We start from the raw sequence: 27773 nt of genomic DNA, 5'->3' as shown, positions 1-27773 counted from the left end.
AAGAAGGGGGTGAAAGAATACTTGGGAAAGTGCTGTTTTTCTGGTGTTTAATAAATACCTTTTTTTTTCCCCCCCACCAGGGGTGTTTTATCAGCATTTATTGATTTTAAAACACTTTCAATCAGAAGCCCTAGTTATAACTAAGGATGCTGGTCTTCTGTGGAAGCTCAGGAGTAGAATCTGCTGAAGGGTTTGAAATTTTTTTGGCACTTTTCAAAATTCTGGATTTATTTACTGCCTCATCTGTATATAATTAATAAGCAAACAAGTTTTGTTTTTGGTTTTATTTTTTAAATATCATATTCGATTCAACTGGAAAAGGTACCTAACAATAGTACCTGTGCTGAGATTTTTGGTACCCTCCAAAAAAAACCTAATTAGCTGAAAAATAACACCTAAATTTACAATTTATAGGCCCAAAATAAAATCAGATGGGCTCCCGAGTCAGAGTCAGAGTCCTGAACCAGAAAGTCTCCGATTTTTAAGTTTTTACTTCAATGAGTAGAGGTTTTCAATTAAACAACTTTACCTCTAACGCTGAAAGTAAAAATTCAGTGTGTTAACATTTAAGGCTGAATTTTAAGTGTACTTTTAACCTTTTACTACTAGTTTTTTGGTTTGTTTTTTTTTACACAGACATTCTTTATTGGTGCTATATTATTAGCTTACTACATCAGTAATAAAGTTAATTGTTTATACAGTAGTTTAAAAAGCTGCCAGTTTTTGGTGCTTGTTTTTCATTTGTTTGGGGTTTTTTTTTAATGCCGGATTTATTATATTGTTGCAGTTTTAGTTATTTGTGAACCGAGATGATGTTCCCAACGTATCCCGGTATATAAAAACACCTAAATAAATAAATAAATAATATTGATCACTTAAGTAGGAAAGGTATGTCATTAAGCAACTGATAAAAATTAAAATAGACACTTGGAAAAATAAATTTTAAAATACATTTTCTGGAGTTTGTTCTGAGAGTATAAATCTTAAGAACCGTAAGTTCTCTACTACTAATCCAACAATTTAGTAGCATCCACCAACTATCCATATCTAAGTATTAGTTTCATTTTAAAACCAGAATGGAAAGCACCAGAACTTATTTGATGGCACCATGAACACTGTACATCTATTCACCTCAGACAGCTCCCTGTATTGCAAGAGGAATAAATGTCTCCTACAAGAACATTAACTGTACCTGTGATTTTTTTTTTTTTTTATATTCATAATCCTTTCACACTTTATGGGCCTATTCAGCCTGTTAACATTATTAGAAGAACCTTAACCGTCATTTATAATGTCCAGGAACGTTTGCTTTACCATACAAGACCCTGAAAAAGAGAAAGAGGAAAAGACTGAAGCAAAAACGTTTCAAGGGGTCCAGCTGCTGCGGCCGCACACCACCAAATGGCAACTGCACGGTTGTAGCAGTGTTTCCGGTCAGCTTCATACAAAAGCATGCGGAAAAGCAAGCGTTCGGGGAAAGCGCGGGATCCGTATGTACAGAGTCACAGCTCAGACCCATTATAAACATCACGCACCCTCCAGACAGATTTTGCATTTTCAACTTCTCACACTGCCAGCAGCAGTCGTTAATTTGCTCTCTATGTATATTTTCCAACAAATGCATCAAGCACACACACTCGAATAAGAAAAAATAATGAAATATCACCAAATTGAAATGAATAAACTAAAGGGCAATACTGTATAATTATAGCCCGCACTATAAATGAGAGGGCGTCCACAGCAAAGTCCTAGAAGGCAACAATAAAAGAGGGAATAATAGTATAAAGATAAATAAATAAATAGTATACGAGCGATATTTGCTCCTGCCATAAACTAATACAAAGCTGTCACATATCTACCCAAGCAAAATGAGAGCCACCACCCACTTTCTTTACAACTAGAAAACATTGCAGTTCAGCAGGACAAAACACACACAACTGACCTTATTATTCTTAAGCAAACATTTACACTGAGAGCTGATCAGGAAAGTAGCACTTTGCAATAGAGCCTTCTGCCACAAGGCTATAAATATTTTCTCCATTCCCGAGCAGCCTTATACAAGTCCTGAAAAATCCATATTTTTTTTTTTAAGTTGAACCAAGAGAAAGCAACTCTGCGGCCCGTCGCCTGGTATGCCCATCTCTCCACAGAGGGGTAAGTGAGAAGGCCAGCTCCCTCCATAGGCAAGGCTCGAGGAGAGAGAAGAAATGGAATTTATTCCTGCCTAGGGAAGGTAGCTGGAACCCCAGGACAGAACTGGCTAGGGCTTTCTGGGACAAAGGCCGAAGGAGCGAACGCCTAGCACATTGTCATGTACAGGCATGATGTTGCCTTGGGAGGAGAGGTGAAGGAGGATACCACATTCGTTCCTGAGAAAGTTCTTGGAGGAGAAGTGGAAGCTATCCAATGGAGAAGAGTTGCTGTGAGAACGCCTATCTGACTTAATTCAACGAGAAGCTCATCAGAATGCAAGGAGCTGTTGAAAGAAAGGAGGATAGCTGCCCCGCCGAACAGGTGTTGGGGGAAGACCCAGGGAAGAAAGGGTCCCTGCCCCTAAGAGCAGACTTGTCTGGGAGAGGACTGAAGGAGACAGAGTTTATTTTCTGTATGCGGTTTTTTGGGAGGACATTTTTGCAGCGTGCTGCTCTAGCCTCAGTGTGTCCTATTTTTGTGCTTTGTGTTTGCCATCTTCAGGGCCAGTAAAAGAACTTTTAATTTTATTTTGAATAGAAAATCCCGAGTGGTATTCTGCTGTGTAGCTGGACTGATGAGTGAAGTGCCCAGGAAAGAAGAAACTCTAAAGGCCTTAAAACGAACATTTCCATCTGTGCGGTAACTCCCTGGAGGTCACGGGTCCTGCTCTAAGCCATGAACCTCCCCACCAGGAGCGCCTGTGTCCGGGACCAGATCAAGACAGGGGCTACACTAGCAAGACCAAAGGTTGACCAGATAAGATTCTGAAGTCATATTGGCAGGTTGCTCTCCCAACCCAAAATAAAATCACCCCAAAAGGAAAGTGCAATGCTTCTGTAATCACAGAGAATGATATCATATCTTGCTGCCCGAGGGTCCCTGCTCTCTCACCCCTACCAACTCCAAGCCCAGGCTCAAGGCGCCTCTTGTGGTTTCTGCATTTGAATCAGTTTCCTTTCCAAATCTACCATGGCAGCTGGGTCACTGCTGCCTCCACGGGATTCACACACAGCACCAATATGTCCTGTGGCATTCTCAACGGGGCCGCTGCACCAAATTCTGGCTTCGAAAGAACAGCTCTTTCATTCAGACTAAGGAAAAACCTCAGCGTCCAACTGTGCTGCAGTTTTTAATTTGGCGCCAGACCCATCGAGTGAGGATGTGAACACAGGACACAGATTCTCAACCATCAATGTCTGCCGAAGCAGACAAGGTTGAGAGGGTTTGAAGGGAAACTCCCTCACCTTGTTCTTGCATTTACGAATCAAAGGAAAGAGGAAATTAAATAGTAACTCTACTCCATTTGCAGAGAAGTCATCTGGGATTCGCTTTTATTTGCCTCTTTCTCTATCACCCAGAGAGAATCAGCACTGAGGAAAAGATCTTACAGCAAAATGATACATTACGAACACAGAAGCCCATGCTGCATGCTACTATCCTGATCAAGGCTCCACGTGACCTGAGTTTGCTCAGTTCCCAGGAGTCACCGTACGCGACAGAGAATATGGTGGGTTTCAGGGAAGAAAAAGACATTTCTATCACTGGAAGCAGCACACCAGAAGCCATTACAATATCACAGGTCCTCATCTTTTCAGCATTTCCTTTCTCAACAGGCATCTACGATCACTCAGTACAGAATGTTCAACATTTTCTATATTAGTTACTGCATATAAATAAAAAAGACTGAATTGCAGGTACAGGAAGAGAGAAAAGGAAAAGCAAAGTTCATATACAGTGTACTTTATCATCTATCATGCATACAAGCAGTTTGAGGATTATATATACACACACACACACATATACATACACACAAAAAAATAGCTTCATATTTCCATTTTAATAATATGATAGTATTCCAACTCTACCTTATAAAGGGAACTGCCTCCAATGATCCAGACTTGGTCTACTTTATTGGATAGCTCTGGTGTCTCCAGAAGAGCCAACGCATCATCCAGACTTTTGGCAAGATGGTGAGCTCCTTGTGGAGGTTCCCTTCAAAAATACAGGACAGATATTCAATATCTGACTATTTCTTCTATCACTGCCCGACCAAAACATAGGTTCTGAAACAAAACAAGGAATCACCCAGGTGCTTATTTTGCCAAGTTAAAAGAGCCTCTTCAGCACTCGGAGCAAGAAAATAAACTAAGTTTGTACCTTCTCAAATATCACGGTAAAAAAGGTTAAATGCCTGATTTACTATTGCTTTTTAATCCCCACAGACACTAAATGAGAAAAAAAAAAAGCCTTAGCAAATCAGGCTCTAAATGATTTCTTATTAAACATACAAATAAATGTAACCCCCGTGCCGCTGGCTAGTATGATTCGGGGAGTGGGAGTGCTGGGGCCAAGTCGTGGCCCCTGCTCCTGGGCAGTGGCACGTGGTGGCATTCACAGACGGGCATTCAGTAAACGTGCCAAAGAGTGCAGCAGGCTGGCAGAAGCTAGGGATGTGCAAGGGTGGGACAGGGTCATGGGTGGCCCAGCAGGGATAGGGTTGAGCAGGCGCCGAGGCACGAGTGCTTGCGCCTGGCAGCAGGAGGATGAGCATAGACCCGGACAGGGTTTCCCCAATGTTCAGGTCGCTGTGCACCCCAACGCTGGGTTCACGTCATTGCTGCACACAAAGTTAATGCATTTTGTTTTTTTAAATAAGAGTAATTAAAAATAAAAGCAAAAAATAAAGAATTACAAAATCTGTTTGCGAATTCGAAAACGATTTATTTTGAATCAACCATAACAATTTGGGATTTATTCAAAAACTGAATGCAAATCATTTAATTTTCCCGAGTCAGAGGGAAATCTGTGACTGGGGCACCCCACAAAGTTTGCCAGTCACAGATACACTCCTCTTCACCCACCACTCCTCCAACATTTTCTCTCTCTCTTTTCCCCTCCACACACGCCCCCCTCAACTTAAAACACACTTCACCTCTCACATCCCCCACTCAACCACCCTCCACTGCCTCTCCGGCCTAACCCCCTTCCAAAAGCAACTTGTAAGACCCACACACCTGTAGCAACGCACACATATGGGCAGGCCACAGAGTTATAAAACACGCTCTTTTATTCTGGCATGCAGGTCTAGGCTGGTTTTTCTTCCTCTTGTACTTTTGGAGGAATTTAATATTTTTCTCTTTACTTTTGGCTGCTTTCCCCTCTATTTTCTTTTTCTCTACTTCCTCCTTCCCAGCACTATCCCCTACCCTTCCTCCTCCTCCTCCTCCCTCCCTTCCCCTACCTCCAGACACTCTTTACTCTTTCTTTCTCCTTCATCCCAGCATGCTCTCCTCCTTTCTGGCTGGGATCCAGACATTGTCAGCATCTCCCCCGTCTGGTCCTGGAGCAGCCATCAATTTTCTCCACTCCCCCCCCCCCAATCATCTGTCCTCCTCTCTCCCCCACTGGTGTGTAATCAGCTGTCTTCCTGAGTCATCCCCTCCCACCCATGAGCAAGCAAGCAGTGCTTCTTACCTGCTGAATACAGTACACTGACCTGAACAAGGCCAAGAGCAGTATAATTATGATATGGTTGCTGGAAAGGACTATGCAGAACAAAAACAGCTGCACAAATCTTTATCCACAATAGCACTCGCTGGACGGCAGCTCCAAAGAATGTAGCTATTATGGATAAAGATCCGTGCTGCTGTTTTGTTCTGCATGGCCTTTTCAATCAGCCATATCACTGCTGCATCGCAGTGGGTCTTATTGAGTCAGTGCACTCCTTTCAGTTTTAAAGCCATTAAAGATATGGACATCATTTGGACATATATGAGATGAATTATTAGATATTGTCCCGCAATGCTTTGAAAGTATGGCACATTAAAAGCAGATGACTGATGATGCTTACATATAAATTTAAAAATTCAAGGATTTACAATCTCAATATTTAATAACTGTTGCTACCCACTTCATTCTTGTTGCATTATTTGACAGTCACCATCTAATTTTCTGATAATATCATAGGGAAAGAAAATAAAAGAGTTCTAAGATCAGCTCTACAATCCATTTTTTTTTTTAGTGAGCAGCATCCCTGGCAGCTGAGCTCCATTTTTTTCTTTACCAGCACAGTAATGTGAGTGATAAGCCTCTTTCTGACGGAAGGCCAAGTTGTCCTGAACTCCCCTTTCACTTTCTTCTAATTTTTCTCCCCTGCGCTGCGTCCAGCACAGAAAGGAGTGCCTTGGTGAGGTGACCTGCAGGCTCTGATGACCGTCAATGCCCCACAGTCCCTCATCTTTTTTGGGGCCTGGGCAGGTCGATTCAGCCTTTTATCGACCTGCATGGACCAATGACGCCCACCACTCAACAAAATAAAAAAAAAATAAAAAAAAATTGGCAAGTAGGTTTGGGGATTCACTGAATCCCTAGAAGGCTTTGATTGCTTGCTAGCTACTGCTACCGGGGTTCTTTCTGGTAGTGGCGAAAGCAGAAGTTGTTCAAGGGGATCTTCTCAGCCTTCTAGAAGAATCCTGCCGCCCAGTCTAGTACTGTTCTAAATACATCTTTATTGCAGATGAATCTGATTGATTTAGTTGATTGGGTGACCAGATAGTTGGATCAAGGGAAAGTGCTAGATGTAGTGTACTTTGATTTCAGTTAATACCTTTGACACACAGGAGACTTAGAAATAAATTGAGCAGCCTTGGGAGCCGATGCAATAATGTTCGCGGAAAGCGGGCGCTGACTTTTCAGCGCCCGCTTTCTTAATGCATGCATGGCGCCCACAAGGGGGGGGGGGGGGGGGGCGCCATGCAATATGTAAATTAGGGGGTTGTGCTAGGAAGGAGGCACTAGGGTCACTTGCGCGACCTTAGCGCCTCCTTGCTAACGCGACCCATCACAGCTGCCAGTTATGAAGACCGACACCGGTAAACTTGGCCTTGGTCTTCATAACCTGCCTGTCTGCCAGGCAGGTTATGAAAACAGAGGACGCATGTTAAATAGGCGCTAATCCCCCTACTGCATTAGGGGGTGGACTAGTGCCTATTTATCCCGTGTCCGACTGCGAGTTATACAGTGCACTTGGCTGAGCACATTGTATTGCATCGGCCCCTTGGTATGGAATCGAGAGTGATTGACTGGGTATAAACTGGCAGCGTGGAAGGCGATAAAGGGTAGTAGTAAATGGAGTTTACTTTGAGGAAAGGGGCATTACTTGAGGTATGCATCACGGATCAGTCCTGAAGTTGGTTCTTTTCAATATTTTCATGAGCAACATAGCAGAAGGATTGTCAGGAAAGGTTTGTCTTTTTGCCAATGATACCAAAATCTGCGACAGGGTAGATAGCCAAGAAGATGTGGAAAACATGAGGAGGGATCTAGCAAAGCTTGAGGAATGGTCTAGAGACTGGCAGCTAAGATTTAATGCTAAAAAATGTAGAGTAATGCATTTAGTTTGCAAAAACCAAAGGCACAAAAGAAGAGAGGGATCTGAGGGCGATTGTATCTGATGATCTTAAGGTGGTTAAACAGGTGAATAAAGCAACAGCAAAAGCCAGAAAGATGCTCTGCTGCATAGGGAGATGAATGATCAGCAGAAAAAGGGAGGTGACATTGCCCCTGTATAGGTCTTTGAGAGACCTCATTTGGAAAATTGTGTACAATTCAAGAGACCACACCTTCAAAAGGATATAAACTGCTTCAAGTCAGTCCAGAGGGTGACTACTAAATTGATCAGTGGTCTTTGTTCTAAAGCATATAGGAATATATTTAAAGATCTAAAACATGTATACCCTAGAGGAAAGGTGAGATATGATAGAGACATTTAAATATCTCAAAGGTTTCAATGGAAAGGAGGCTCTAGAACAATGATTGTGACGATATCTACAATGAATATGCATGAGAAAGATTTGCATACGAGGCAGTACATGCAAGTCTATCTCATGCATATTCATTGTGGATATCCTGAAAACCTGGCCTGTTTGTGGCACTCGAGGTCTGGAGTTCGCCATCACTGCTCTAGAACAAGGGGTCATGGGATGAGGGTGGAAGGCGGCAAACTCAGGAGTAATCTTAGGAAATATTTCTTTATAGAGAGGGTGGTAGATGAATGGAATTGACCTTCTAAGAACATAAGAAAATGCCATACTGTGGCAGATCAAGGGTCCATCAAGCCCAGCATCCTGTTTCCAACAGTGGCCAATCTAGTGGAGGTGGTGGAGATAAAAGTGCTATCTGAATTCAAGAAAGCAGGGGATTTCTAAGAGAGGGATGGGAATTGTAAGGGCTACATAAATTAGATGGATGGGCAAACTATATGGGCCATATGGGGTTTTTTCTGCCGTTTCTCTATTTCTATTTTCAGTTTTTATTTTACCCAGGAATTTATCAGTGTTTATTACAACAAGAACAAAAACAAGTCAGTGGAAAGAAATGACTCATTTTTCGAGATAAATATTTTTGTACTTGTTAGAAATTCATCAGATTTTATTATAACAGAAATAAAATAAAAACTGAACAGAAAGATTCCTAAATGTACTCTACACTTTTGTTGTGAAAGAACAATTATTGAAATATTCCAAAATTAATTTATTTTTACAATTTATATTCCATACTATTGCCACTTCTAGGCAGGTAACAATATGAATGTTCATAAAATAGCCATATACACATGTACATAAGAAAGATGGTTAAGCCTGTTAATTATGGAATAATTAACCAACCACTTTATTGTCCAACAATATAGGAGAAACATAATGAAGAAACTCCTGTAAGAACCATATATCGCATGCTCCATTCATCTACTGTGGAACAGTACAATATAAAAAAAGAACTCTGGAATTGGCTAATCATTTTTTTAGATCGCAGCTATCCATTGCATTATGTGAAATCGGCATGTAAGCGTGGATTATATACTAATAAGGATCTCATGTTAATATATTGTCAGCCTGAAGAAGAGTCAGTATTTGACCTGTGTTCTGTACTATTCCACTAGAGTCATGGATGTGGTACAGATAAGAAAATATTGACATATGCTCTCGATTCACCAACTGTTAATGGAATGTCCAGATTTGTTTTATCCGGGACATGGTTGTTCATTCCTTCCGGAAGATGACATCAGATCTTGGAAACCTGAATGGACACATGCTTTGTGGAAACTGTATGTATTGTGAACAAACACTAATGGGATTACAATGCAGTCATCCTAGAACTGGTTGTATTTATTATAGGCAATGTAATTCCACGTGATTGATATATATATATATATATATATATATATATATATATGTGTGTGCCTCTGTGGTTTGATGTATGTAGGTCATACTAAAATGACAAAACGTGATTACTTGAGCACTGAAGTTGCGTGAATATTAAAAAAAATTCAAGCTCCTATAGTTTCACATTGCTTACAGATGCAACATAACTTTTTCAAAACTAAGTAGACTGTTTTGGAATAAGTGAGGCATTCGCCAAGGGGAGGAGGAATTACAAACTTTATTAAACATTTGTGAGCAGTGGTGGATATTTTATCTTGAGATGGTTAGCCCTATGGATTTAAACAATGAACTTGAATGGTATTCTCTAATTTGATGTTGCATATCCTGATGTAATAGAGCATGCGCATATGACCTGCCTTTGCATTTTATTAGGAGCCTAATGTTCCTGGAAGTGGATGCTTTGAATTAATATGGCTGACTGCAACGTTTAAACGCTGAAGAGGAAGACTGGATATTGACACAAAGAAAGTCATACCCCCTGATGCAGGTTTTGAGTATCGAAACACAGCCTGTGTTGGGATTGTGTTATCATATCTTAGAGGATATAGATCATTTAGTCACCCAGTCCCTGGTTCTCTCTGGACTTAATTATTGCAACGCTTTATCCTTTGGCCTCCCACATTCACATCTGAAAGTTCTACAACTGATTCAGAATTCTGCTGCAAGGCTGGCACATCTTTACAGGAACACATTTCTGTACTTCTCATGAATCTTACCAGTAGAACGGAGGATAAGATTTAAGGTGCTTACCATTACTTTTCAGGCCTTGCATAATCCTGCTCCTCCCTACCTCCAACTGGCAATTTGCCGGTATTCTGCCCCGTGTGCCCTACACGTTCCTTTTCCAAACACTTATTGGAAGTCCTTACTATTGCATATGCACACCTAACTTCCAACAGAGAGCAGATGTTTAGCATATCTGGCTCTGCTCTTTGGAATACACTTCCTGAAGAGTTTAGAGCTGAGAATGACTTGCTTCATTTTAGAAAACTTCTTAAAGCTCACCTGTTATCCCTGGCTTTTGCTGAAAGATGTCACTGATTGTAATTCAAGGTTTGGTTTTTTTTAAGCTGGTTAAGCCAGTACACCATGTTTTTGTCTATGTGAATGTGAAATGTGTTTTAATCGTATTTCGATGTTCTGTTTAGGCTTTTGAGTATGTCACCAGCTGAGATTTGTGGATCAGCGGGCTACAAATGGTTTAAATAAACCTTTGAAAAAGACGACATTTATTTGACAAGGCCTTTTCTTAAGTTTGCAAGTAGTTAACTGAGTGTGTGAAGGCTTTATATATGTAGTTATGATTTGTCCAGTTTAATGTTTTTAAATGTTATTTTGTTTTATGAAGCTGCTTAGAATTGTAAGATAATTTGGCATATAAATGTTTTAATAAATAAGTACCAAAGTGCTGAAAGAGCTCCAGGATGTTATTCAAAAGGTGCAGACGGGGAAAAGCTATAAGAAATTTCAATTTGTTTGAATATTCCTTGGGGCACAGTCAAGTCCATTATTGTACAGTGGAAACAGATTGGCACCACTGCCACAATCAGGCCATCCCTCTAAAGTCAGCAGCCACAGGCTGAGGGAACTACTGTGGAAAGTCACTGTGAGGACAAAGATTACTCTAAAAGAACTACAGAGGTCTCTGGCTGAGACTGGGAAAATGTTGACTGTTCAACAATGTCAAGATTACTCCACAAACATGACTATGGGAGGGTGGCAGGATGGAAGCCACTGCTGAAGAAAAGCCAGCAAATATGCTGCATAGTGTTCATACAGAAACACTTAGGACAGTTCCCAACCGGTGTGCAGTAGCTGTAAGCTCAGGTGTGCCGCAAGGTCTTTAGTTTCTCTTGCCGCAACAGCTGGTCTGCAGGGTATCCTCCCACCAGCAGGGGGAGTCGGAGAACAGTGCTTATCTGCTGCTGCGTCTGTTTTCCCCTTTGCCGGCTCTCTTCTCCTCTGCCACTGAAATGGCATGGGGGACCCTGTAGTCTCAGAAGTCCTGCTGGCCCCATGCAGTTCCGATTATGGAGGGAAACAGGCACAGAAGAAAGCAGCAGCAGGAAAGCTCTGCTAGAAGCAGCAGCTGAATTTGCTAGGAAGCTTGGGGTGTTGGGGAAAGGGAAGGGAAGGGAAGGAAAAAAAAGTACTGATGCCAAGGAGGGAAGAGGGTGGGAGAGAAAATGATGGAGATTATATCGGGGGGGGGAGAGATGGAGGGACAGGGAAGGAAGGGGATGGTGATGATGCCAGGAGGATGGAGAGAGTAAGGAGGGGAAGATGATGGTAATTATTCCAGTGGGGTGAAGGGAAAGAGAGAAGGGAGAGGAAGGTGATAATACCAAAGGATGAGAGGAAAGGAAAGGAAAGAGAAGGTGGAGGAGGGGTTAGAGGAGTGGAAAGAGAAGATGCCAGGGGTAGAGAAAAAGGGAAGAGAAGGTGATTATGCTGGGGGAGAGGGATGGAAGAAGGTTGTGATACCAAAGGTGGTGAAAGGGAAAGGAAGAAGGTGACATTGCCAAGGGTGGTGGAGAGAAGATGAGGATTGCAGTGGAGTGAAGGGAGAGGGAAGACAGGGGAAAAGATGGTGATGATGTGAGGGGGTGGAAGAGGGTTGAGAAAAGGTGATGATGTGGGGGGCAGGGCAGAGGGGGGGGGAGAGTGAAGGAAAGGTGATAAAATGCCAGGGGTTTGGGGGGGGGGGGAGGGGAGGAAAAAAAGAGAATGATGCCAGGGGGGTGGGGGATATGGAAGATGCTGGTGTGCCATGATGAAGTGAGCCCAATGCCAGATTTGTGATCCGATCCTTTTGGTTTCAATGCTAAGTGATTAATGGCATAAAACAAACATAGCACATCACCTTTCTATCATCATCCCTACAGTAAAGCATGGTGGTGGCAGCATTATGTTGTAGGAATGCTTTGCAGCAATGGGGACAGGGAGGTTTGTGAAGAATAAGAGAAAAATGGATGGTGCAAAGTACAGACACATCCTAGAAGAAAACCTGTTCCAGTCTGCCACAGACATGAGACCGAGAAGATTCACCTTTCAGCAGTATAATGATCCTAAGCAAAATGCAAAATGCAATAATGGAGTGGCTCAGCAAGAAGAAAGTGAATGTTCTTATGAACTCAGCAAAGCTCAGACCTGAATATAATAATAAAAAAAAAATCTGTGGCAAGACTTGCAGTCCTCAGATGATCCTCAGCCATCTTGAAAGAGCTTAAGCTCTTCTACCAAGACGAATGGGCACAACCTGCACCATCCTGCTGTGAAAAGTTGGTAGACACGTAACCTAAGCGAATCGTGGTTGTCACTGCTGCGAAAGGGTTTTCCATCAAGTATTGAGTCAAGGAGTGTGAAGACTTCTGTAATCAAACTTTTTGATTTTGTTTTCTTAATTACTTTTGGAATATTTCTATAATTGTTCTTTCAAAATGAAAGTGTGGAGTGTATTGTATAGATTAGTGAAACAAAACCTTACTTTAATACATTTTGATTTGTTTTGTTTTTTTTTTAGACAACAGAATATGAAAAAAATACAAGCGTGTGAAAACTTTTACAAGGTATTTCACTAGTGTCCTTGAGATTCAATAAATGAAAAGATGTCTTCTCTTAGAATGAGTGAGGAAGTAATCTCCTTGGCCATCTTTTGGACAAAAGCAGGATATGCTATATACTCAGGAGGAGATGTACTCCTAAAAGGTTGTAGAAATTGAAACAATGGAAGACCAGTGAAACCTTAGTCATGCGAATGGTACAATTGTCATGCTGAATGGTAGTGAGCCCTTGGACCGCTGTTAAGTTGATGAAGGCCTATCTTATGCTCACACGAGTCAGCTGCCACCTGTTTAGTCTGACTCGCCACGAGAAAAGGTCTTCTGCCTGACCAACCACCTTCCCCCTTGGGTTGAGCCCGCAGGTTCTGGTAGCCAATAGGACTTACAGGCTGAACTAAGAGAAAAGTAGTGTTGAGGTTCAATCCAAGGGCAGGCAGGCTGAGAGCAAGGTGAAGTCCAGGTCCAGTCCAAAAAGTCAAGAGAGCAAAGAGTCACAACTGGGAAAGAAGGACAAGGGGTCAGAAAAGGACAAACAAGGCAGGAGCAGAACAGGAACACACAAGACAGATACCAGGAACAGGAACAAATAGGAAATTTTGAGCAACTGGTACTGCAGAGAAGCAACAGAACTTTCGTGAAGGCAAGGACTAGTCATAAGAAGGCACTGGAGAGGAGATTCCCACCACAGTGGCCTACGAAGCATGTAACTGCATGTGGCATACTTAGGCAGCAGCAGTGAGAGCATTGGAAGAAGAGGGCCAAGCTGACTCAGCATCGGTGTGAATGCAGCCAACCACAGCGTGGCTACCGCAGTCAGCAAAACAGAACAGTGGAGAAATATAAGATTGACAGCCTTTCTGTAAATCAGAGTATTATAGGAGATTCATCTGCCACTGAACACTCTTAGATGAAGGCAAGTTATGAGACTTAGTTTATGATATGTTTTCCCTAGCCTAAAATGTGTAATAGTAAACTAGCTTTGATCTTAGGCATCATTTCCTCTAAAATGAGAGTATCTGCTCCAAGGGAGGAGGAGGTGGCATATTAGTAAATTAAATTATTTATGAATTGAGAAATTACTACTTACCTGATAATTTCCTTTTCTTTAGGACAGTCAGATGAATTAAAAACCAGCAGATGGAGACGGAGCAGACTGACTTCACAGTATATATACTCCTGCAGCGACGTCAGCCTGCCAGTATTCTCTTCAAAAGCAACTGTGGACAGATTAGCAAAAAACTTGATTAAAAACAGACAACCAACCAATTCTGTACTCAACAACAAAAAATACTGAGCTCTGAAAAAAAAAAAAAAATTAACACCAATCTAGGGACTGGATTATCTCTTACCAGTAATCTCTGGAAACACAAACCAAGTAGGTGGAACATAGTACAATCATTCAGTAGCCAAGGGCAGGAAGCTGGATTCATCTGTCTGTCCTAAGGAAAAGGAAATTATTAGGTAAGTAGTAATTTCTCATTTATTAGCGTCCAGACAGATGAATCCAGAAACAGTGGGCTGTACCCAAGCTACTCCTGAACAGAAAAGGATGCTGCCCGCAGACCAGTCAGCAAAGGCTGAGTCCTCCTGGGACTGCACATCCAGACGACAATATCTGGAAAAGGTGTGTAAGGAGGACCACGTCACAGCTTGGCAAATGTCAATGGGAGACAACAATCTAACCTCCGCCCATGACACTGCCTGAGCCCTAGTGGAATGAGCCCTGAGTAGGCAATGGCTTTTCTGCAGCCACATAAGTGGCTGTGACCACCTCCTTAATCCAATGAGTTATTGTAGCCTGCGAAGCTGGTTCGCCCCATTTTCCTCCACCATGAAAGTCGAATAGGCAATCCGACCTTTGGAAAGCTTTAGAAGCCTCCAGATACCTCATAACATGTCTTTTGACATCCAAGGAACGCAACAGGTGGTATTCCTCCGCATCTCACTGCTTATCCAAGGATGGTAAGGAAATGGACCAGTTCAAGTGAAAACCCGAGACCACTTTAGGCAAGAAGGAAAGAACAGTTCACAGATGTATCACTCCTGGAGTCACCCGAAGGAATGGCTCCCAGCAAGACAAGGCCTGCAGCTTGGAAATTCGACACGCAGAATATATCGCCACCAGAAACACTGTTTTCAAAGACAGTAACAACAAGGAAAAACTACTTAGTGGTCTAAAAGTAGAGCCCACCAAGAAATTCACCAGATTAAGACTCCACAAATGAACCAGTAACCGCAAGGGAGGACAAAGATGTTTCACTCTTTTCAAGAAATGGGCCACATATGGATGAGCCGATAAGGATTCACCATTTACCTGACCCCTGAAACAAACAAAAGCCGCTACCTGTACCTTCAAGGAATTAAGGGCCAACCTTTATTCAATCCATCTTGCAAAAATTCCAAAATGAGCAGGACCTTAACTGAATGAGGAAGCACTCCTCGAACTTCACACCAAGCCTCAAACACACGCCAAACCAGCATATAGGCTAAGGAAGTGGAGAACTTTCATGCTCGTAGCAAGGTGGCAATCACCACAGTAGAATGTCCATGCTTCAACTATCAAACCCTCTCAAGGGCCATACCGTAAAACAAAACAGAGTCGGATCTTTGTGGAGGATAGGTCCCTGCTGCAACAGATTCCTGTGCAGTGGAAGATAGAACAGGGAGTCTACCAGGAGTCTCTGCAGATCTGCGTAGCATGGTCTCCTGGGCCAATATGAAGCCACCAGCAGTACCAGCCTTTGGTGATGTTCGACCCTCCAAATCAGTCTGCCCAGCATGGGCCATGGAGGAAAAGCATACAACTTGTCTTCTGGCCATGCCTGCAAGAGAGCATGGATGCCCAACGACTTCGGATCTCTCCTGCGACTGAAGAATCGAGGAACCTATGCATTGTGAGAAATTGCCAGCAAGTCTAGGAACGGAAGGCCCCAGCGATCTACTATCAACTGAAAAGCCTTGTCTGACAATACCCATTCTTCTGGGTCCAGACATTCCATGCTGAGAAAGTCCGCCTCACATTGTCTTTTCCTGCTATGTGGGAGGCTGAGATAATCTGAAGATGCACTTTCACCCATACCATAAGGGGGTCTCTCTCATGTGACACTTGCTGGCTCTTGGTTCCTCCCTGCCAATTGATGTAAGTCACCATCGTTGCGTTGTCTGACATTACCCGGCCCGCATGCCTCCACAACCTGCTGCTAAACTGCAAGCACGCCAGCCGGACCATCCGGGCTTCCAGGCTATGGATGTTCCAGAGAGACTGTTCTGTATTCCAGCCCTTTATGCCATTAGTTCCTGAAAGTGAGCTCCCCAACCCTGGAGACTCGCATCTGACGTGAATACCAACTAGTCCAGTGAAGTCAGGGAAACTCCCTTTCTTAGATGATCTGCATGCAATTACCACTGGAGCTGAAATCATACTTCCATTGGCAGGAGGAGCCGAATCAAATAGTTCAGAGACTACATGTTCCAATGAGACAGCATGGAGCGCTGAAGAGGATGCATATGCGCCTTTGCGTCCAGAATCGCCGCCAGAGTACCTGTAGCTAGGACCACACTGTTGGGCGTATAGTGTTCACCAAAGACACATCTGTGACATCAATTTCTGAATATGGGCTTCCAGCAGGAAAAACTTTTGCCATGCTCCATGTCAAATCGAACATCCAGAACCTCCAACCACTGAGATGGCTGAAGATTGCTCTTGGTCAGTTTCACCACCCAACCGAGCTCCTGCAACAAGAAAATCACCTTGCAGGTCAACATGCAGCTCTTTTCCAGAGATTTGACCTGACTCAACCAGTTGTCCAAATACGGGTGTATTAGGATCCCATCCTTCTTCAATGCTGCTGCCACCACCACCACCACAACCTTGGCCAGACCAAAGAGCAGCACCTGAAACTGATAATGGCACCCCAGCACTGCAAAACACAAAAAATGTTGGTATTCTACTCAGATGGGAATATGGAGGTACACCTCGGACAGATCCAAGGTGGTCAGAAATTCCCCCGAATGCATGACCATTATCACTGAGTGCAAGGTTTCCATACGGAAATGAGTCACCCGCAAATGATGGTTAACCCTTTTGAGCTCTAGGATGGGATGAAAGGAGCCCTCCTTCTTGAGCACAATGAAATCACTCCATATTTTGAGACATGGGTACTGGAACAGCCCTCAGACTGAAGAGCCTTGATAATGTACACTCCACTGTCTGCCTCTTCTGAAGGGAGTGGCAGTGAGACACCATGAACATGTCCGGAGGAACAGTGCAAAACTCCAGCACATATCCTCATATCACCTTCATGACCCATTGATCCAATGTGATCTCAACCCACCTCTGATAAAAGAGAGAGGCGTCCCCCTATCTCCTGTTCCCAGGGGTGGGTCGGCAAACTATCATTGGGAGACTCAGGAGGATCTACCACCCAAGCCTGCACCTCGTTTTGGCTTTCTAGGACAAAAGGATCAAGACTTGCCAAAAGGCAGAGTCCTCTGAAAGTTTACCCCTCTGTAAGGACGAAACCGCTTGGAACACCTGAGAAGACTCCTCATACCAGAGGGGCACAGTAACTGCTTATCTTATGGCAACTGAGGAACTGGATATTCACACCACTTACTGGCCAGCTTCTCCAACTCACTCCCAAACAAGAGAGAGCCTTTAAAAGGTAATTTCATAAGATTAGTTTGGAGGTTGCATCTGCAGACCAATTTCTCAGCCATAACTGATACCTGGCCTCTAAAACAGAAGCTACTCTTCTGGCCGAAGTGTGAAATAAATCGAGGCTGACATCTGCTAAAAAGGCAGCAGCAGGTTCCATAACTGCCCTGGAATTCACCCCAGAGCCATCAACCTCCTGAGAGAAAAGCAAACAAGAGTGAGCCACCAGGGAACAAAAGGAAGCCATCTGCAATGTCATTGCCACAGCTTCAAATGCTTGCTTAACAATGGCCTCGATCCTTCTATCATGTATATCGTTCAAGGCCGCTCTCCCCTCCACGGGTATAGTCGTCCATTTAGATATGGCAAAGACAAGCGCATCCACTTTCAGAAAACAGACGCTCTCTCACTACTGGATCCAGGGTATACAGGCCTTTCAAGGTCTAGCCCTCTTTAAAATTTGCCTCCTGTTTGACCCACTCAAGATCAATCAATTCTTCAATGGCCTCCATAACAGGGAAAAAGCAAGAGGCTTTACGCAAAGAGATCAAAATGGATTTTTTCTTTGGCTCAGACATGGAATCAGCCCCAGGAACTCCCAGCATCTTCAATGACTGGGAAATTAGGGCAGACAGTTCATCCCTATGAAAGAACCACAATATAGTCCTATACAGTTCCAGGCCCAGATGTATTTCCCCATCCTCCAAGGAGTCAATCTGCCTCATCATCAGTGCCGTCCTGATTCTTGTAGAACCAGAAGATGGAGAGGCCACTGCCTGAGGATCTGACCTGACCAGATTGGATGAGGCTGAGGACTGTGGCTGAATAAGGGTTTTTAATCCTTGAAAAAATTCTGCCCAAGAAAGAGCAGAAGGATCCATGCCAAACCCCGGAGGCGCATATGTGGTGCCCACTGAGCTGCCAACCCCTGCTGAGGAACTAGTCAAGGGAGTTCCAAGTTCAAGCGACTCTCCTGAAATATCCTTAACCTGGCCATCATCAGGCTGGGAGGACACAAGTTTAGTAAAATCAGATGAAGATAATTCTCCCTGAGTTTCTAAGCATCGCTGGCACGAGTTAGAGGGATCTCAAGGCTGAGATGCCCAAATAAGACAGGCAGCACAGAGGGAAAAGCACTTAGGTCTCTTAGCCACCGGCGCCATTATGCCGTCAGTATGCTTAACAGGCTATTGAAAATGTGCATCCAGTTGAATTGCCATTGAAAATTTTTAGGAGCACAAAATGTATGCGTCCCAAGTCTGGGTGCTAAAAACCTAAGCGCACTGTCACCAGGCCCGTACAATGATAAGTAAGAGAATGCGTGCACAAAATAAACTGGTCGCACAATTCGAGTGCACAGCCAGACGATCCTGTAGAGGGCAGACAAATGCATGAAAATGCCACTGTGGCCTACCACGCAGTGCACCCAAAGAAGCCTAACAGCAGGGCCTAGCCCACCCAGGCTGCCCAGTTCCCTTAACCCACATGGGAACGAATGTCAGGATGACCCGCCAAGCACGAAGACCGGAGGAAGTCCTACACTAATCCCTCCACTTTGTGCCTCTGATCATTTCTTTTTTTTAAACTTACCTGATCTCAGTCTTCCCAGCTGAGTACAGAGACAGTCTCCGGCTGCGAGGGCATATACTGTCACCACCACACTTGGTTTCCTACACCTGCTGCCTTTCAGCTGCTTAAACATGCCGGCCTTAACCAACTACAGGATCAAGGCACTCATTTGAGGGACCATGGAAATCACCTCAGTAATTCTTTTATTTTTATTTATTTAGTGGTTTTTTATATACCGCGGCACGTTAATAACATCACCTCGGTTCACAATAAACAGTAAATTAGCAACAGGCTTCACAGACAATATGAACTAATGAGAACATATCATATATCATAACATATATATAAATTAAGCACAAAATAAGAACAATTAACACTTAAACTATGGATTAGCATGATCTAAAGTTAATGGCAGATTTAAATTAATATAATTGTGGGGAAAGCGACCGATAAGGTGAAGTAAAGTTTAACAGCGGTATACAAGCAGTAGGCAGAGATAGATAAGTGAGTTAAAAAAGGATCTTAGAAACATGGATAGGTACAAGGCGAGTGGGGGGAGTGACCATTAGGTATCCTCCCAGGAGAGCAGGGCAAATCAAACCTACAATTAATTCTCCTCTAAATTTGCAGCAATCCCCAGTAAGGAAATGCACGTCCACCATCTGCTGGAGACAGAGAATACTGGCAGGCTGATGTCACTGCAGGAGTATATATATACTGTGGCGTCAGTTTGCTGGCAGAGATGCATCTCAAAAAAGATATAATTGCGATGGAGAAGGTACAGAGAAGGGCTACCAAAATGATAAGGGGAATGGAACAACTCCCCTATGAGGAGAGACTAAAGAGGTTAGGACTTTTCAGCTTGGAGAAGAGACAACTGAGGGGGGATATGATAGAGGTGTTTAAAATCATGAGAGGTCTAGAACGGGTAGATGTGAATCGGTTATTTACTCTTTCGGATAGTAGAAAGACTAGGGGGCACTCCATGAAGTTAGCATGTGGCACATTTAAAACTAATCGGAGAAAGTTCTTTTTTACTCAACGCACAATTAAACTCTGGAATTTGTTGCCAGAGGATGTGGTTAGTGCAGTTAGTATAGCTGTGTTTAAAAAAGGATTGTATAAGTTCTTGGAGGAGAAGTCCATTACCTGCTATTAAGTTCACTTAGAGAATAGCCACTGCCATTAGCAATGGTTACATGGAATAGACTTAGTTTTTGGGTACTTGCCAGGTTCTTATGGCCTGGATTGGCCACTGTTGGAAACAGGATGCTGGGCTTGATGGACCCTTGGTCTGACCCAGTATGGCATTTTCTTATGTTGTTATGCATAACCCACTGGTTCTGGATACTAAGAAATCAATCAATCAATATCTTCCTAACCATGTATTTTTGGTCAGTTGTGGGAATGACAATGGAAGAACTGTCTGATTCAGGAACCAAAATCAAAATTACAGAGCTTGGCTCTATTTCACTTTTTCTGTACCAAAAACAGATTCTGTGCACCAAGAAAGATGGTGCCAATAAGTTTTCGGTTCCAAGGAGAGAGTGTACCAAAGTGGATCATTTCAGCTGATGAAGACACTATTGGTGCAGAGCATACTCTTTTCAGCACCAGACTTTATGTCAGCACCTTTTTTGTGCTGAGATTTTTCAGACACATGGCGCCGATCATGAGAGGACTATACATTTTTTTTTATTTCAGCAACGGCCTCTGTGCCAAAGATTGCTTCACCTTAATTCCTGTGGTGGAAGCCTGAGGAGATCTTCAAGGTATAACCTCTCAACTTTATGGCTCTTGTTGAGCTGTGCACAGGCCACATGGCTAGGCATATCAAGGGAAAATCAGGAACACAATCAATCATGCTGATCCGAGTCATTTTAGAAGAGCAACAGGAACATCTTTTGAATCCCGGCTTATCGCATACCATCTTAAAAAGGTACGATGCTAAATCAAAATCTTGAAAAAAAATATATACTCTATTTTTTGTGAAGATTTGCAAACAAAAAATAAAATTATAAGAAACTGAAAACCCCTTGATGGAAAAAATGAGCAACTGTTTGCGCTCTCTCTAAAATTACATTTTGCACTAGCGAAGACAGACAGACAGAGGAGACTCCTGTGGTGGCGACTGTGCGGTCTCTCTCAGTTCTGACAGAGCTGTCTCTCTTGGTGATGTCGGATGACATCTCTCACTGGTGTGACTGATACTTAAGAACATAAGAAATTGCCATGCTGGGTCAGCCCAAGGGTCCATGAAGCCCACCATCCTGTTTCCAACAGAAGCCAAACCAGGCCACAAGATCCTGGCAATTACCCAAACACCAAGAAGATCCCATGCTACTGATGCAATTAATAGCAGTGGCTATTCCCTAAGTAAAATTGATTAATAGCCGTTAATGGACTTCTCCTCCAAGAACTTATCCAAACCTTTTTTGAACCCAGCTACACTAACTGCACTAACCAGGTCCAATTTAACTTTGCCCATAGAGTATAATGGGAATTGACAACGAATGTAAATGAACACTTTTGTTATTTTTGTGGTTGTTCTCCATTTGTTTGCGGGGGGGGGGGGGGGGGGGGGGAGGGAACCATGAATGAAAAAAAAATGGCCCCGTTGTCCAATTTTACACAAGAGCACCGGCACACAGCACTATTCTCATAAATGTGCATTACAATATTTTAACATATTGAGTACACAATGATTTTTTTTGACCTGTAAAAGTACCTTCTAGGTACACCTGGCCAGAACCTACATCACTAAACATTTGTACGTATTTTTATGATTTAATGTAACCGAAACTTAATGGCACCGGTTAGAATGTACTATAGTACACTTACTCCAAATTTACTTATGTGCCTACATGTAAACCGTTGCGATGGTATATAACTTAGCGACGGTATAGAAAAGGACTTTAAATAAATAAATAAATAAATTTCAAACAAATGCACATCTTTAGTGATTTTTGGGAATAGACTGCAACAAAAAAACCCAGAAAAAAATTCAAGTTTATCAAGTAACAGAAGTTTATACTATATTGGTTGGAGGTAATCTCTAAAATGGCTGACTGGGCTGCACTGGGATGTGTTCCCTTGCTACTCACCATAGAACAAAAATTCAAATTATGTTGTCACTTTAGCAACAGTGACATACACTTTTTCCATTACTAGGCATGTTGTGAAGTAACAAAACAGTGTAAAAAAGGTCACAGTCAGAACCTACAGAGCAAACCTGCCATGCAAAAACTCCCAGAACTTAAGCAGCAACATCCCTTTATTAAAAGGTGACGCTGCAAATATTCTAACGGGCCTTCTTCCTATTGGGAAACTAGAACAAACTGGACTGCTACAGATCCCTTTGCAGAATCTACACGCCAGCAGAATAATCACCTTGGTCATATACACAAAACATAGACCCTCATCATATACAAAATAAGGTGATCACAAATTAGAAATAGAAATATGCAGACAAAACTTGAGTTCTTCATTGTTCTGCTATGTACTCCAGCTTCACCTCTCTCTTCCTTCCAGACATGGTGGAGGATGAAACAAGAGGAGAAGAGGGGCTGAATTGGGGAGCAGAGGGCTGGTCTTTGCTTCGTACTGTACTCTGTCGGTTTCAGGCTTTCATCCCTCCTCCTCCAGTGCCTTGCATGGTGCCTGGCAGGGGATGGGCGGGCGCAAAAAGCCGAGGGCTGTTCTCTGCTGCCTGAGATTAAAGGGCACTGTCTAATATAGTTATCAGGGCAGATCCCTGTGTGCTTACGCAATGGGCCCTGCTATGCTCATAAGTCTTCCCACAAATGAGTGAGCAAAAAATATTGTATAATCCTTGGGGAACAGGAAAAAAAGGCAGCTGTAACAGTAAAATGTGGCATATCAAGCCACCAGGTAAGAAACATACTACGATCAGAGACCAATCCTAGAATTCTGGAACTGTCTTTTGCAATTCATTGTACCACTTTAGGTATTACTAATTTGTATATATTGCCAAAGTATGCCAATAAAGTTTCCTGAATCTGAATCAAAGAGAAAAAAAGTGAAGGGGAAGAAAGCAAATAAGAGAGGAGGTAAGAGGAGCTGCTGGAGCACTGCGTTACTGCTGGAAATGAAAGCCAGGGCCCAGCACAGAGGAGAGAGAAAGAGAAGCACAAGCAGACCCGTGTTAGGTAAGGGGAAAGGAAGGAAGAGAGAAGAAAGAAGGGCAATATAGGACAGAGGATGGAAGCAGGGTGGTGGTAATTTTCTGGGTCATATGAGATGGCCAGAAATCACCTCATGTGCATTTAGGTGCTACAAGTAACCTGGGTTCCTTCCCGATTCCTTCACTTTACCTTGCTGGTGGCACCTACGTGCATGAAAGGCACATCAGTGCTTAAAAAGGCAAACCTGTGTCCCTATCACACATACCAAAAGAATCTGAAAACCCTTTGCCCTCCCCCTGCACTAATCCAATGGTGAGGCAATCTGGAAAATATATATATTTTTTTTTTTTAAAGAGGTAATGCAGACAAGACTTGAAATGTTGTGCCATGCAGAAATCCAACAGACCATTTCTGACTAATCAGTGACCGATGTCACAGAATCAGCTGTTTTGACATACTTCAGGATAATCACAGAACAGCCCCATAAACTAACCATCAGGAGTTAATTTCATGCCTTTTTAAATCAAATGCCACAGCACAAGCCGAGCACATGACGGTTGTCCATTATAAAGGCTTTATTCTCTCTGTCTACTCATGAGTCACAGTAATACCTCTTTTCTGTCAGGCTTCAGTGAGTTTTTTCTTTCAACTGCGTGGCAAAGGACTGAAAATTGTATGTGACTGACTTTATAACTAGTTTTATTTTTTTAAGGTGTCTTTTCAGAAAGACGAGTAATACATGTTCTAAATGAAATAAAAGTGAAGGTGGCCTCTCCCTTCGAGGAGATGGTCCTTTTCATGTAAAGCTAAGGTCTGTCGTAGAGCCATGCGGGAAAACTCGCACTGCCATGGTCTGCTGTTCCTATTTTGTGACCAGAAGCCTTCAGTTTCCACTGCTGTCAGTTTAGCACTTTTCAGAGACTCTAAAACTCATTAGGAAATATTTGTAAAAAAAAAAAAAAATTTGAAAATAAAATTCCGTTTCCATACAGTATAGTTTCAGAATAAGTTAGTATGTAGTATCCAACATTGAAGCAGCTACAGTAGCAAAAATACAACATTTTAGATCATTTATTTGGTAAATGAGATAAAATCATCGTAGTTCTTTTTCCATTTTTTCTTTTACTTCTAAAGAGATATTTGCGTTTCTGGTTATGAATGAGAAGTTTGTGTATCAAATTCTACGAACTTTCAAACTATGCCTCTAAACAGGATTAAGGTAGTACAAATAAGGTAGTAAATATTGTTAAAAGTAATATGAAACAATGGAAAGCAACTTTCAGACCCACTATTTCAAGACCAGAGCAACAGAATATGCTTCCCAGTGTTGGATGGAGGTCAGAAGACGCTTTGTGGGGTCTGGATGAAAACCAGGTGATCCTGATAGGTAAGAAGAGAGAGAGAGGGCAGGTCTTGCAAAAGGAGAAAGAGAGAAATGAAAATACAAAATGCCAAACTAATACTTACGTCAGCTCTCTGCTAAGCACTATGTTAATTCTGCCTTTTAAAGGTCGATTCTTCTCAGGAATAGATAGCCAGGTCTTTCGACCCATTATCAGTGCGTTCTGTTTACCTGTGTGAGGAATGCACAATTCATTTTGGGTCCAATCGTTACATCAATCAGCTCAACAAATCCAGAAGCAGATTATTTGTTCTGTTATTAGAGCGACATCTAGTGGACTGCACTCACAACCTCCGCAGTGCTCTGTAACTCGAGGACAACACTTACATTGAAAACCTTGAGAGATCTCTTTGTAATAATAATCACAGTTTATCTAGTCTGCCCTTAATAAGATAGGTACAGTAAGAACCTCAAGCAGCTGTCGGATCAAAAATGTAGTACTGTCAAGGATCAAACAGAGAGAAGGATTGAAGAGCTAAATGCTCATTTCCACCTAGGAGGGGTATGAATGAACCTGAAGGAGGGCATACTAGCCACCCAATCAGGGAAGGAAAAAAAAAATGGCTGTGCCGTCAGGCAAAGGCATTGCAGGCTCAGGAGGGAAAAAGCTGCCAGAACGTAGTGACATCATCGTAAGCATGCCACAGCTTAGTGTTATGTCTCTCTGGGTAGGCTGGGAGGAAAAGCTGCTTTACTGTGGCGGGTCCAGGCGGGGAGCCACCCACTCTGCAGGAGCCACGGCCGGTGTTCCACAACCCAGGAGGAGCTGCCCACCTTCAGGCCCCAGCCTGGGAGGAGCCCCGAGTTCCTACCCAGGGAGAGAGATCACAGCTGAATGCGCGCCCAGGGGAAAATATGTGGTGAGGTAAGACAGAGAATAGGGAGGAGGTGGAAAAGAGAGAACAAAAAGCAAAGTGTAAAAAGGTTAAAATAAGCAAACCAGAATACGAGAAAATAAAGATGAAAAAACAAAGAAATACAAAGATAGGATATATTAGTAAAGACACTTAAAAAAAAAAAAGTTGAGCAGGAAGGAATTGGAATTTTTCTCAGCTCCTAAACAATTTTGGCTGGCACCTACATTTTTTTTAAAACAATTTTCTAGCTTTTGCCATTTGTCTATGGTGTGTCTTTTTCTGGGTCTGGGTGTGGAGTGTCTGTTTGGGTTTCTGTGAGTGTGTGTGTGGCCTATATATGTCTGTGTGCAATGTGATCTGCCTGCCTGTGTCTCTATTTGTGTCTGCGTGTAGGGTGTCTGTCAGTAGCATGTTGTGTCTCTGTGCGTTTCTGTCTAGGTGTGGTCATCTGTGTGACTGCTGGGTGTAGGGTATCTGTGTCTCTCTGTGCTCATGTGTGTTAAGCTTACTCCTTTCAACAACTTGAAGAGAAATAAAACTGAGGTCCTGAGCCACTGGCTGGCAGCATGGCTGCCTGGTGGATACTGAGTGTGAGCGCAATTAATTTTTCCATTGAATCTTAGCCACTATTCAAGTCACTAAATACTGTATATAAGACCATCTTGCATAAATGGAAGGGGGCACCGTTGCTCACCCCTGCACTAGGCTATTCCTCCACTTAGCTTTCAGTAAATCCTTTGACACTTATCCCACATAGCAGGCTCGGAAATAAAGTGAAAAGCCTAGAGGTGAGCCCCAGGCTGGCTGGGTTAGAAACTGGATGTGAGAGACAATGGGTCACAGAGGTAAGCGGAGTTCATTCCCACGAAAAAAGGGGTTATGTGTGGCGTGCTTCAGGAATCACTCTTGTTCAATACTTTAAGCGATACCGCAGAGGGATTCGTTTTCACAGATGATACTAAGATCTGCAACAGGGTGGGCAAGGCACTCTAAATGGCATATACAAAATGAGTGATCTAAGAAAGCTTGAATAGTGGTCGAGTGTTTGGCAGCTAAGATTCAATGCAAAAATGTGCAATCATGTATCTAAGATACAGAAATCCAAGGGAAGGGCACGTGATGGGGAGGAGGGGTGGGGGAAAGGGATTTATTTAAATGATTCATAGCCCACTCATCCACCAGTCTCAGCGGGTAACAACTTGCATACATAATCAAGACATCTATAAAAACACATAATAAAACAAAACACCATACATATAAAATAAATCAGCTAAACTCAAACTCAATCTAGTAGATAACCAATATGTTACATCCTTAGGTAGGGAAAGCTAAACTAAAGAGAGAAGTTTTAAGTAGCTTTCTAAATTGGAGGAAATACTGATGTAAAATAAACAGGCGAGGAATGTCAAGGTATTCTTTATCTGATGATGTCAAGGTCGCAAAACAGTATGGCAAGGCAACAACAAAAAAAAGATGGTAAAGCCTCTGAGAATTTATTGGTAAGACCTCATCTAGGAGTATCCCTTCTGGAGGCTGTATCCCCGTAAGGATAGAGACAAAGTAAACCTGGGCTTCCCAAACCTTTAGCTAATGTGACCCCATTTTAGCACTTGAAAATTCACACAACCCCAGAGGACAACCAAACCTAATTAGCGGGGGTGTAGTTTGACTCCAACAATACCTCCACTCACTATTCCTGCACTCCAACATCCCCTCTCTCATAAGAACATAAGAAAATGCCATACTGGGTCAGACCAAGGGTCCATCAAGCCCAGCATCCTGTTTCCAACAGTGGCCAATCCAGGCCATAAGAACCTGGCAAGTACCCAAAAACTAAGTCTATTCCATGTTACCATTACTAATGGCAGTGGCTATGCTCTAAGTGAACTTAATAGCAGGTAATGGACTTCTCCTCCAAGAAATAATCCAATCCTTTTTTAAACACAGCTATACTAACTGCACTAACCACATCCTCTGGCAACAAATTCCAGAGTTTAATTGTGCGTTGAGTAAAAAAGAACTTTCTCCGATTAGTTTTAAATGTGCCCCATGCTAACTTCATGGAGTGCCCCCTAGTCTTTCTACTATCCGAAAGAGTAAATAACCGATTCACATCTACCCGTTCTAGACCTCTCATGATTTTAAACACCTCTATCATATCCCCCCT

The 27773-nt window shown here is 42.7% G+C and overlaps 1 protein-coding gene across 1 annotated transcript in view; it reads right to left on the bottom strand.

Annotated features, from left to right (window-relative positions):
* DHFR (dihydrofolate reductase) overlaps positions 1–27773 on the bottom strand; it is a 217316-nt gene that overhangs the window by 173959 nt on the left and 15584 nt on the right. The window contains exons 3-4 of the mRNA XM_029574186.1: positions 24815–24920; positions 4059–4185 (exon numbers count right to left, since the gene is read on the bottom strand). Of these exons, the coding sequence (XP_029430046.1) occupies positions 4059–4185; positions 24815–24920 (233 nt within the window). The remainder of the gene's footprint in view (positions 1–4058; positions 4186–24814; positions 24921–27773) is intronic.

Source organism: Rhinatrema bivittatum, chromosome 1 (genome assembly GCF_901001135.1).
Source record: "Rhinatrema bivittatum chromosome 1, aRhiBiv1.1, whole genome shotgun sequence".
NCBI lineage: Eukaryota > Metazoa > Chordata > Amphibia > Gymnophiona > Rhinatrematidae > Rhinatrema > Rhinatrema bivittatum.
Note: the sequence above shows the minus strand (reverse complement) of the source record. Positions and strands in the feature narration are given on the sequence as shown.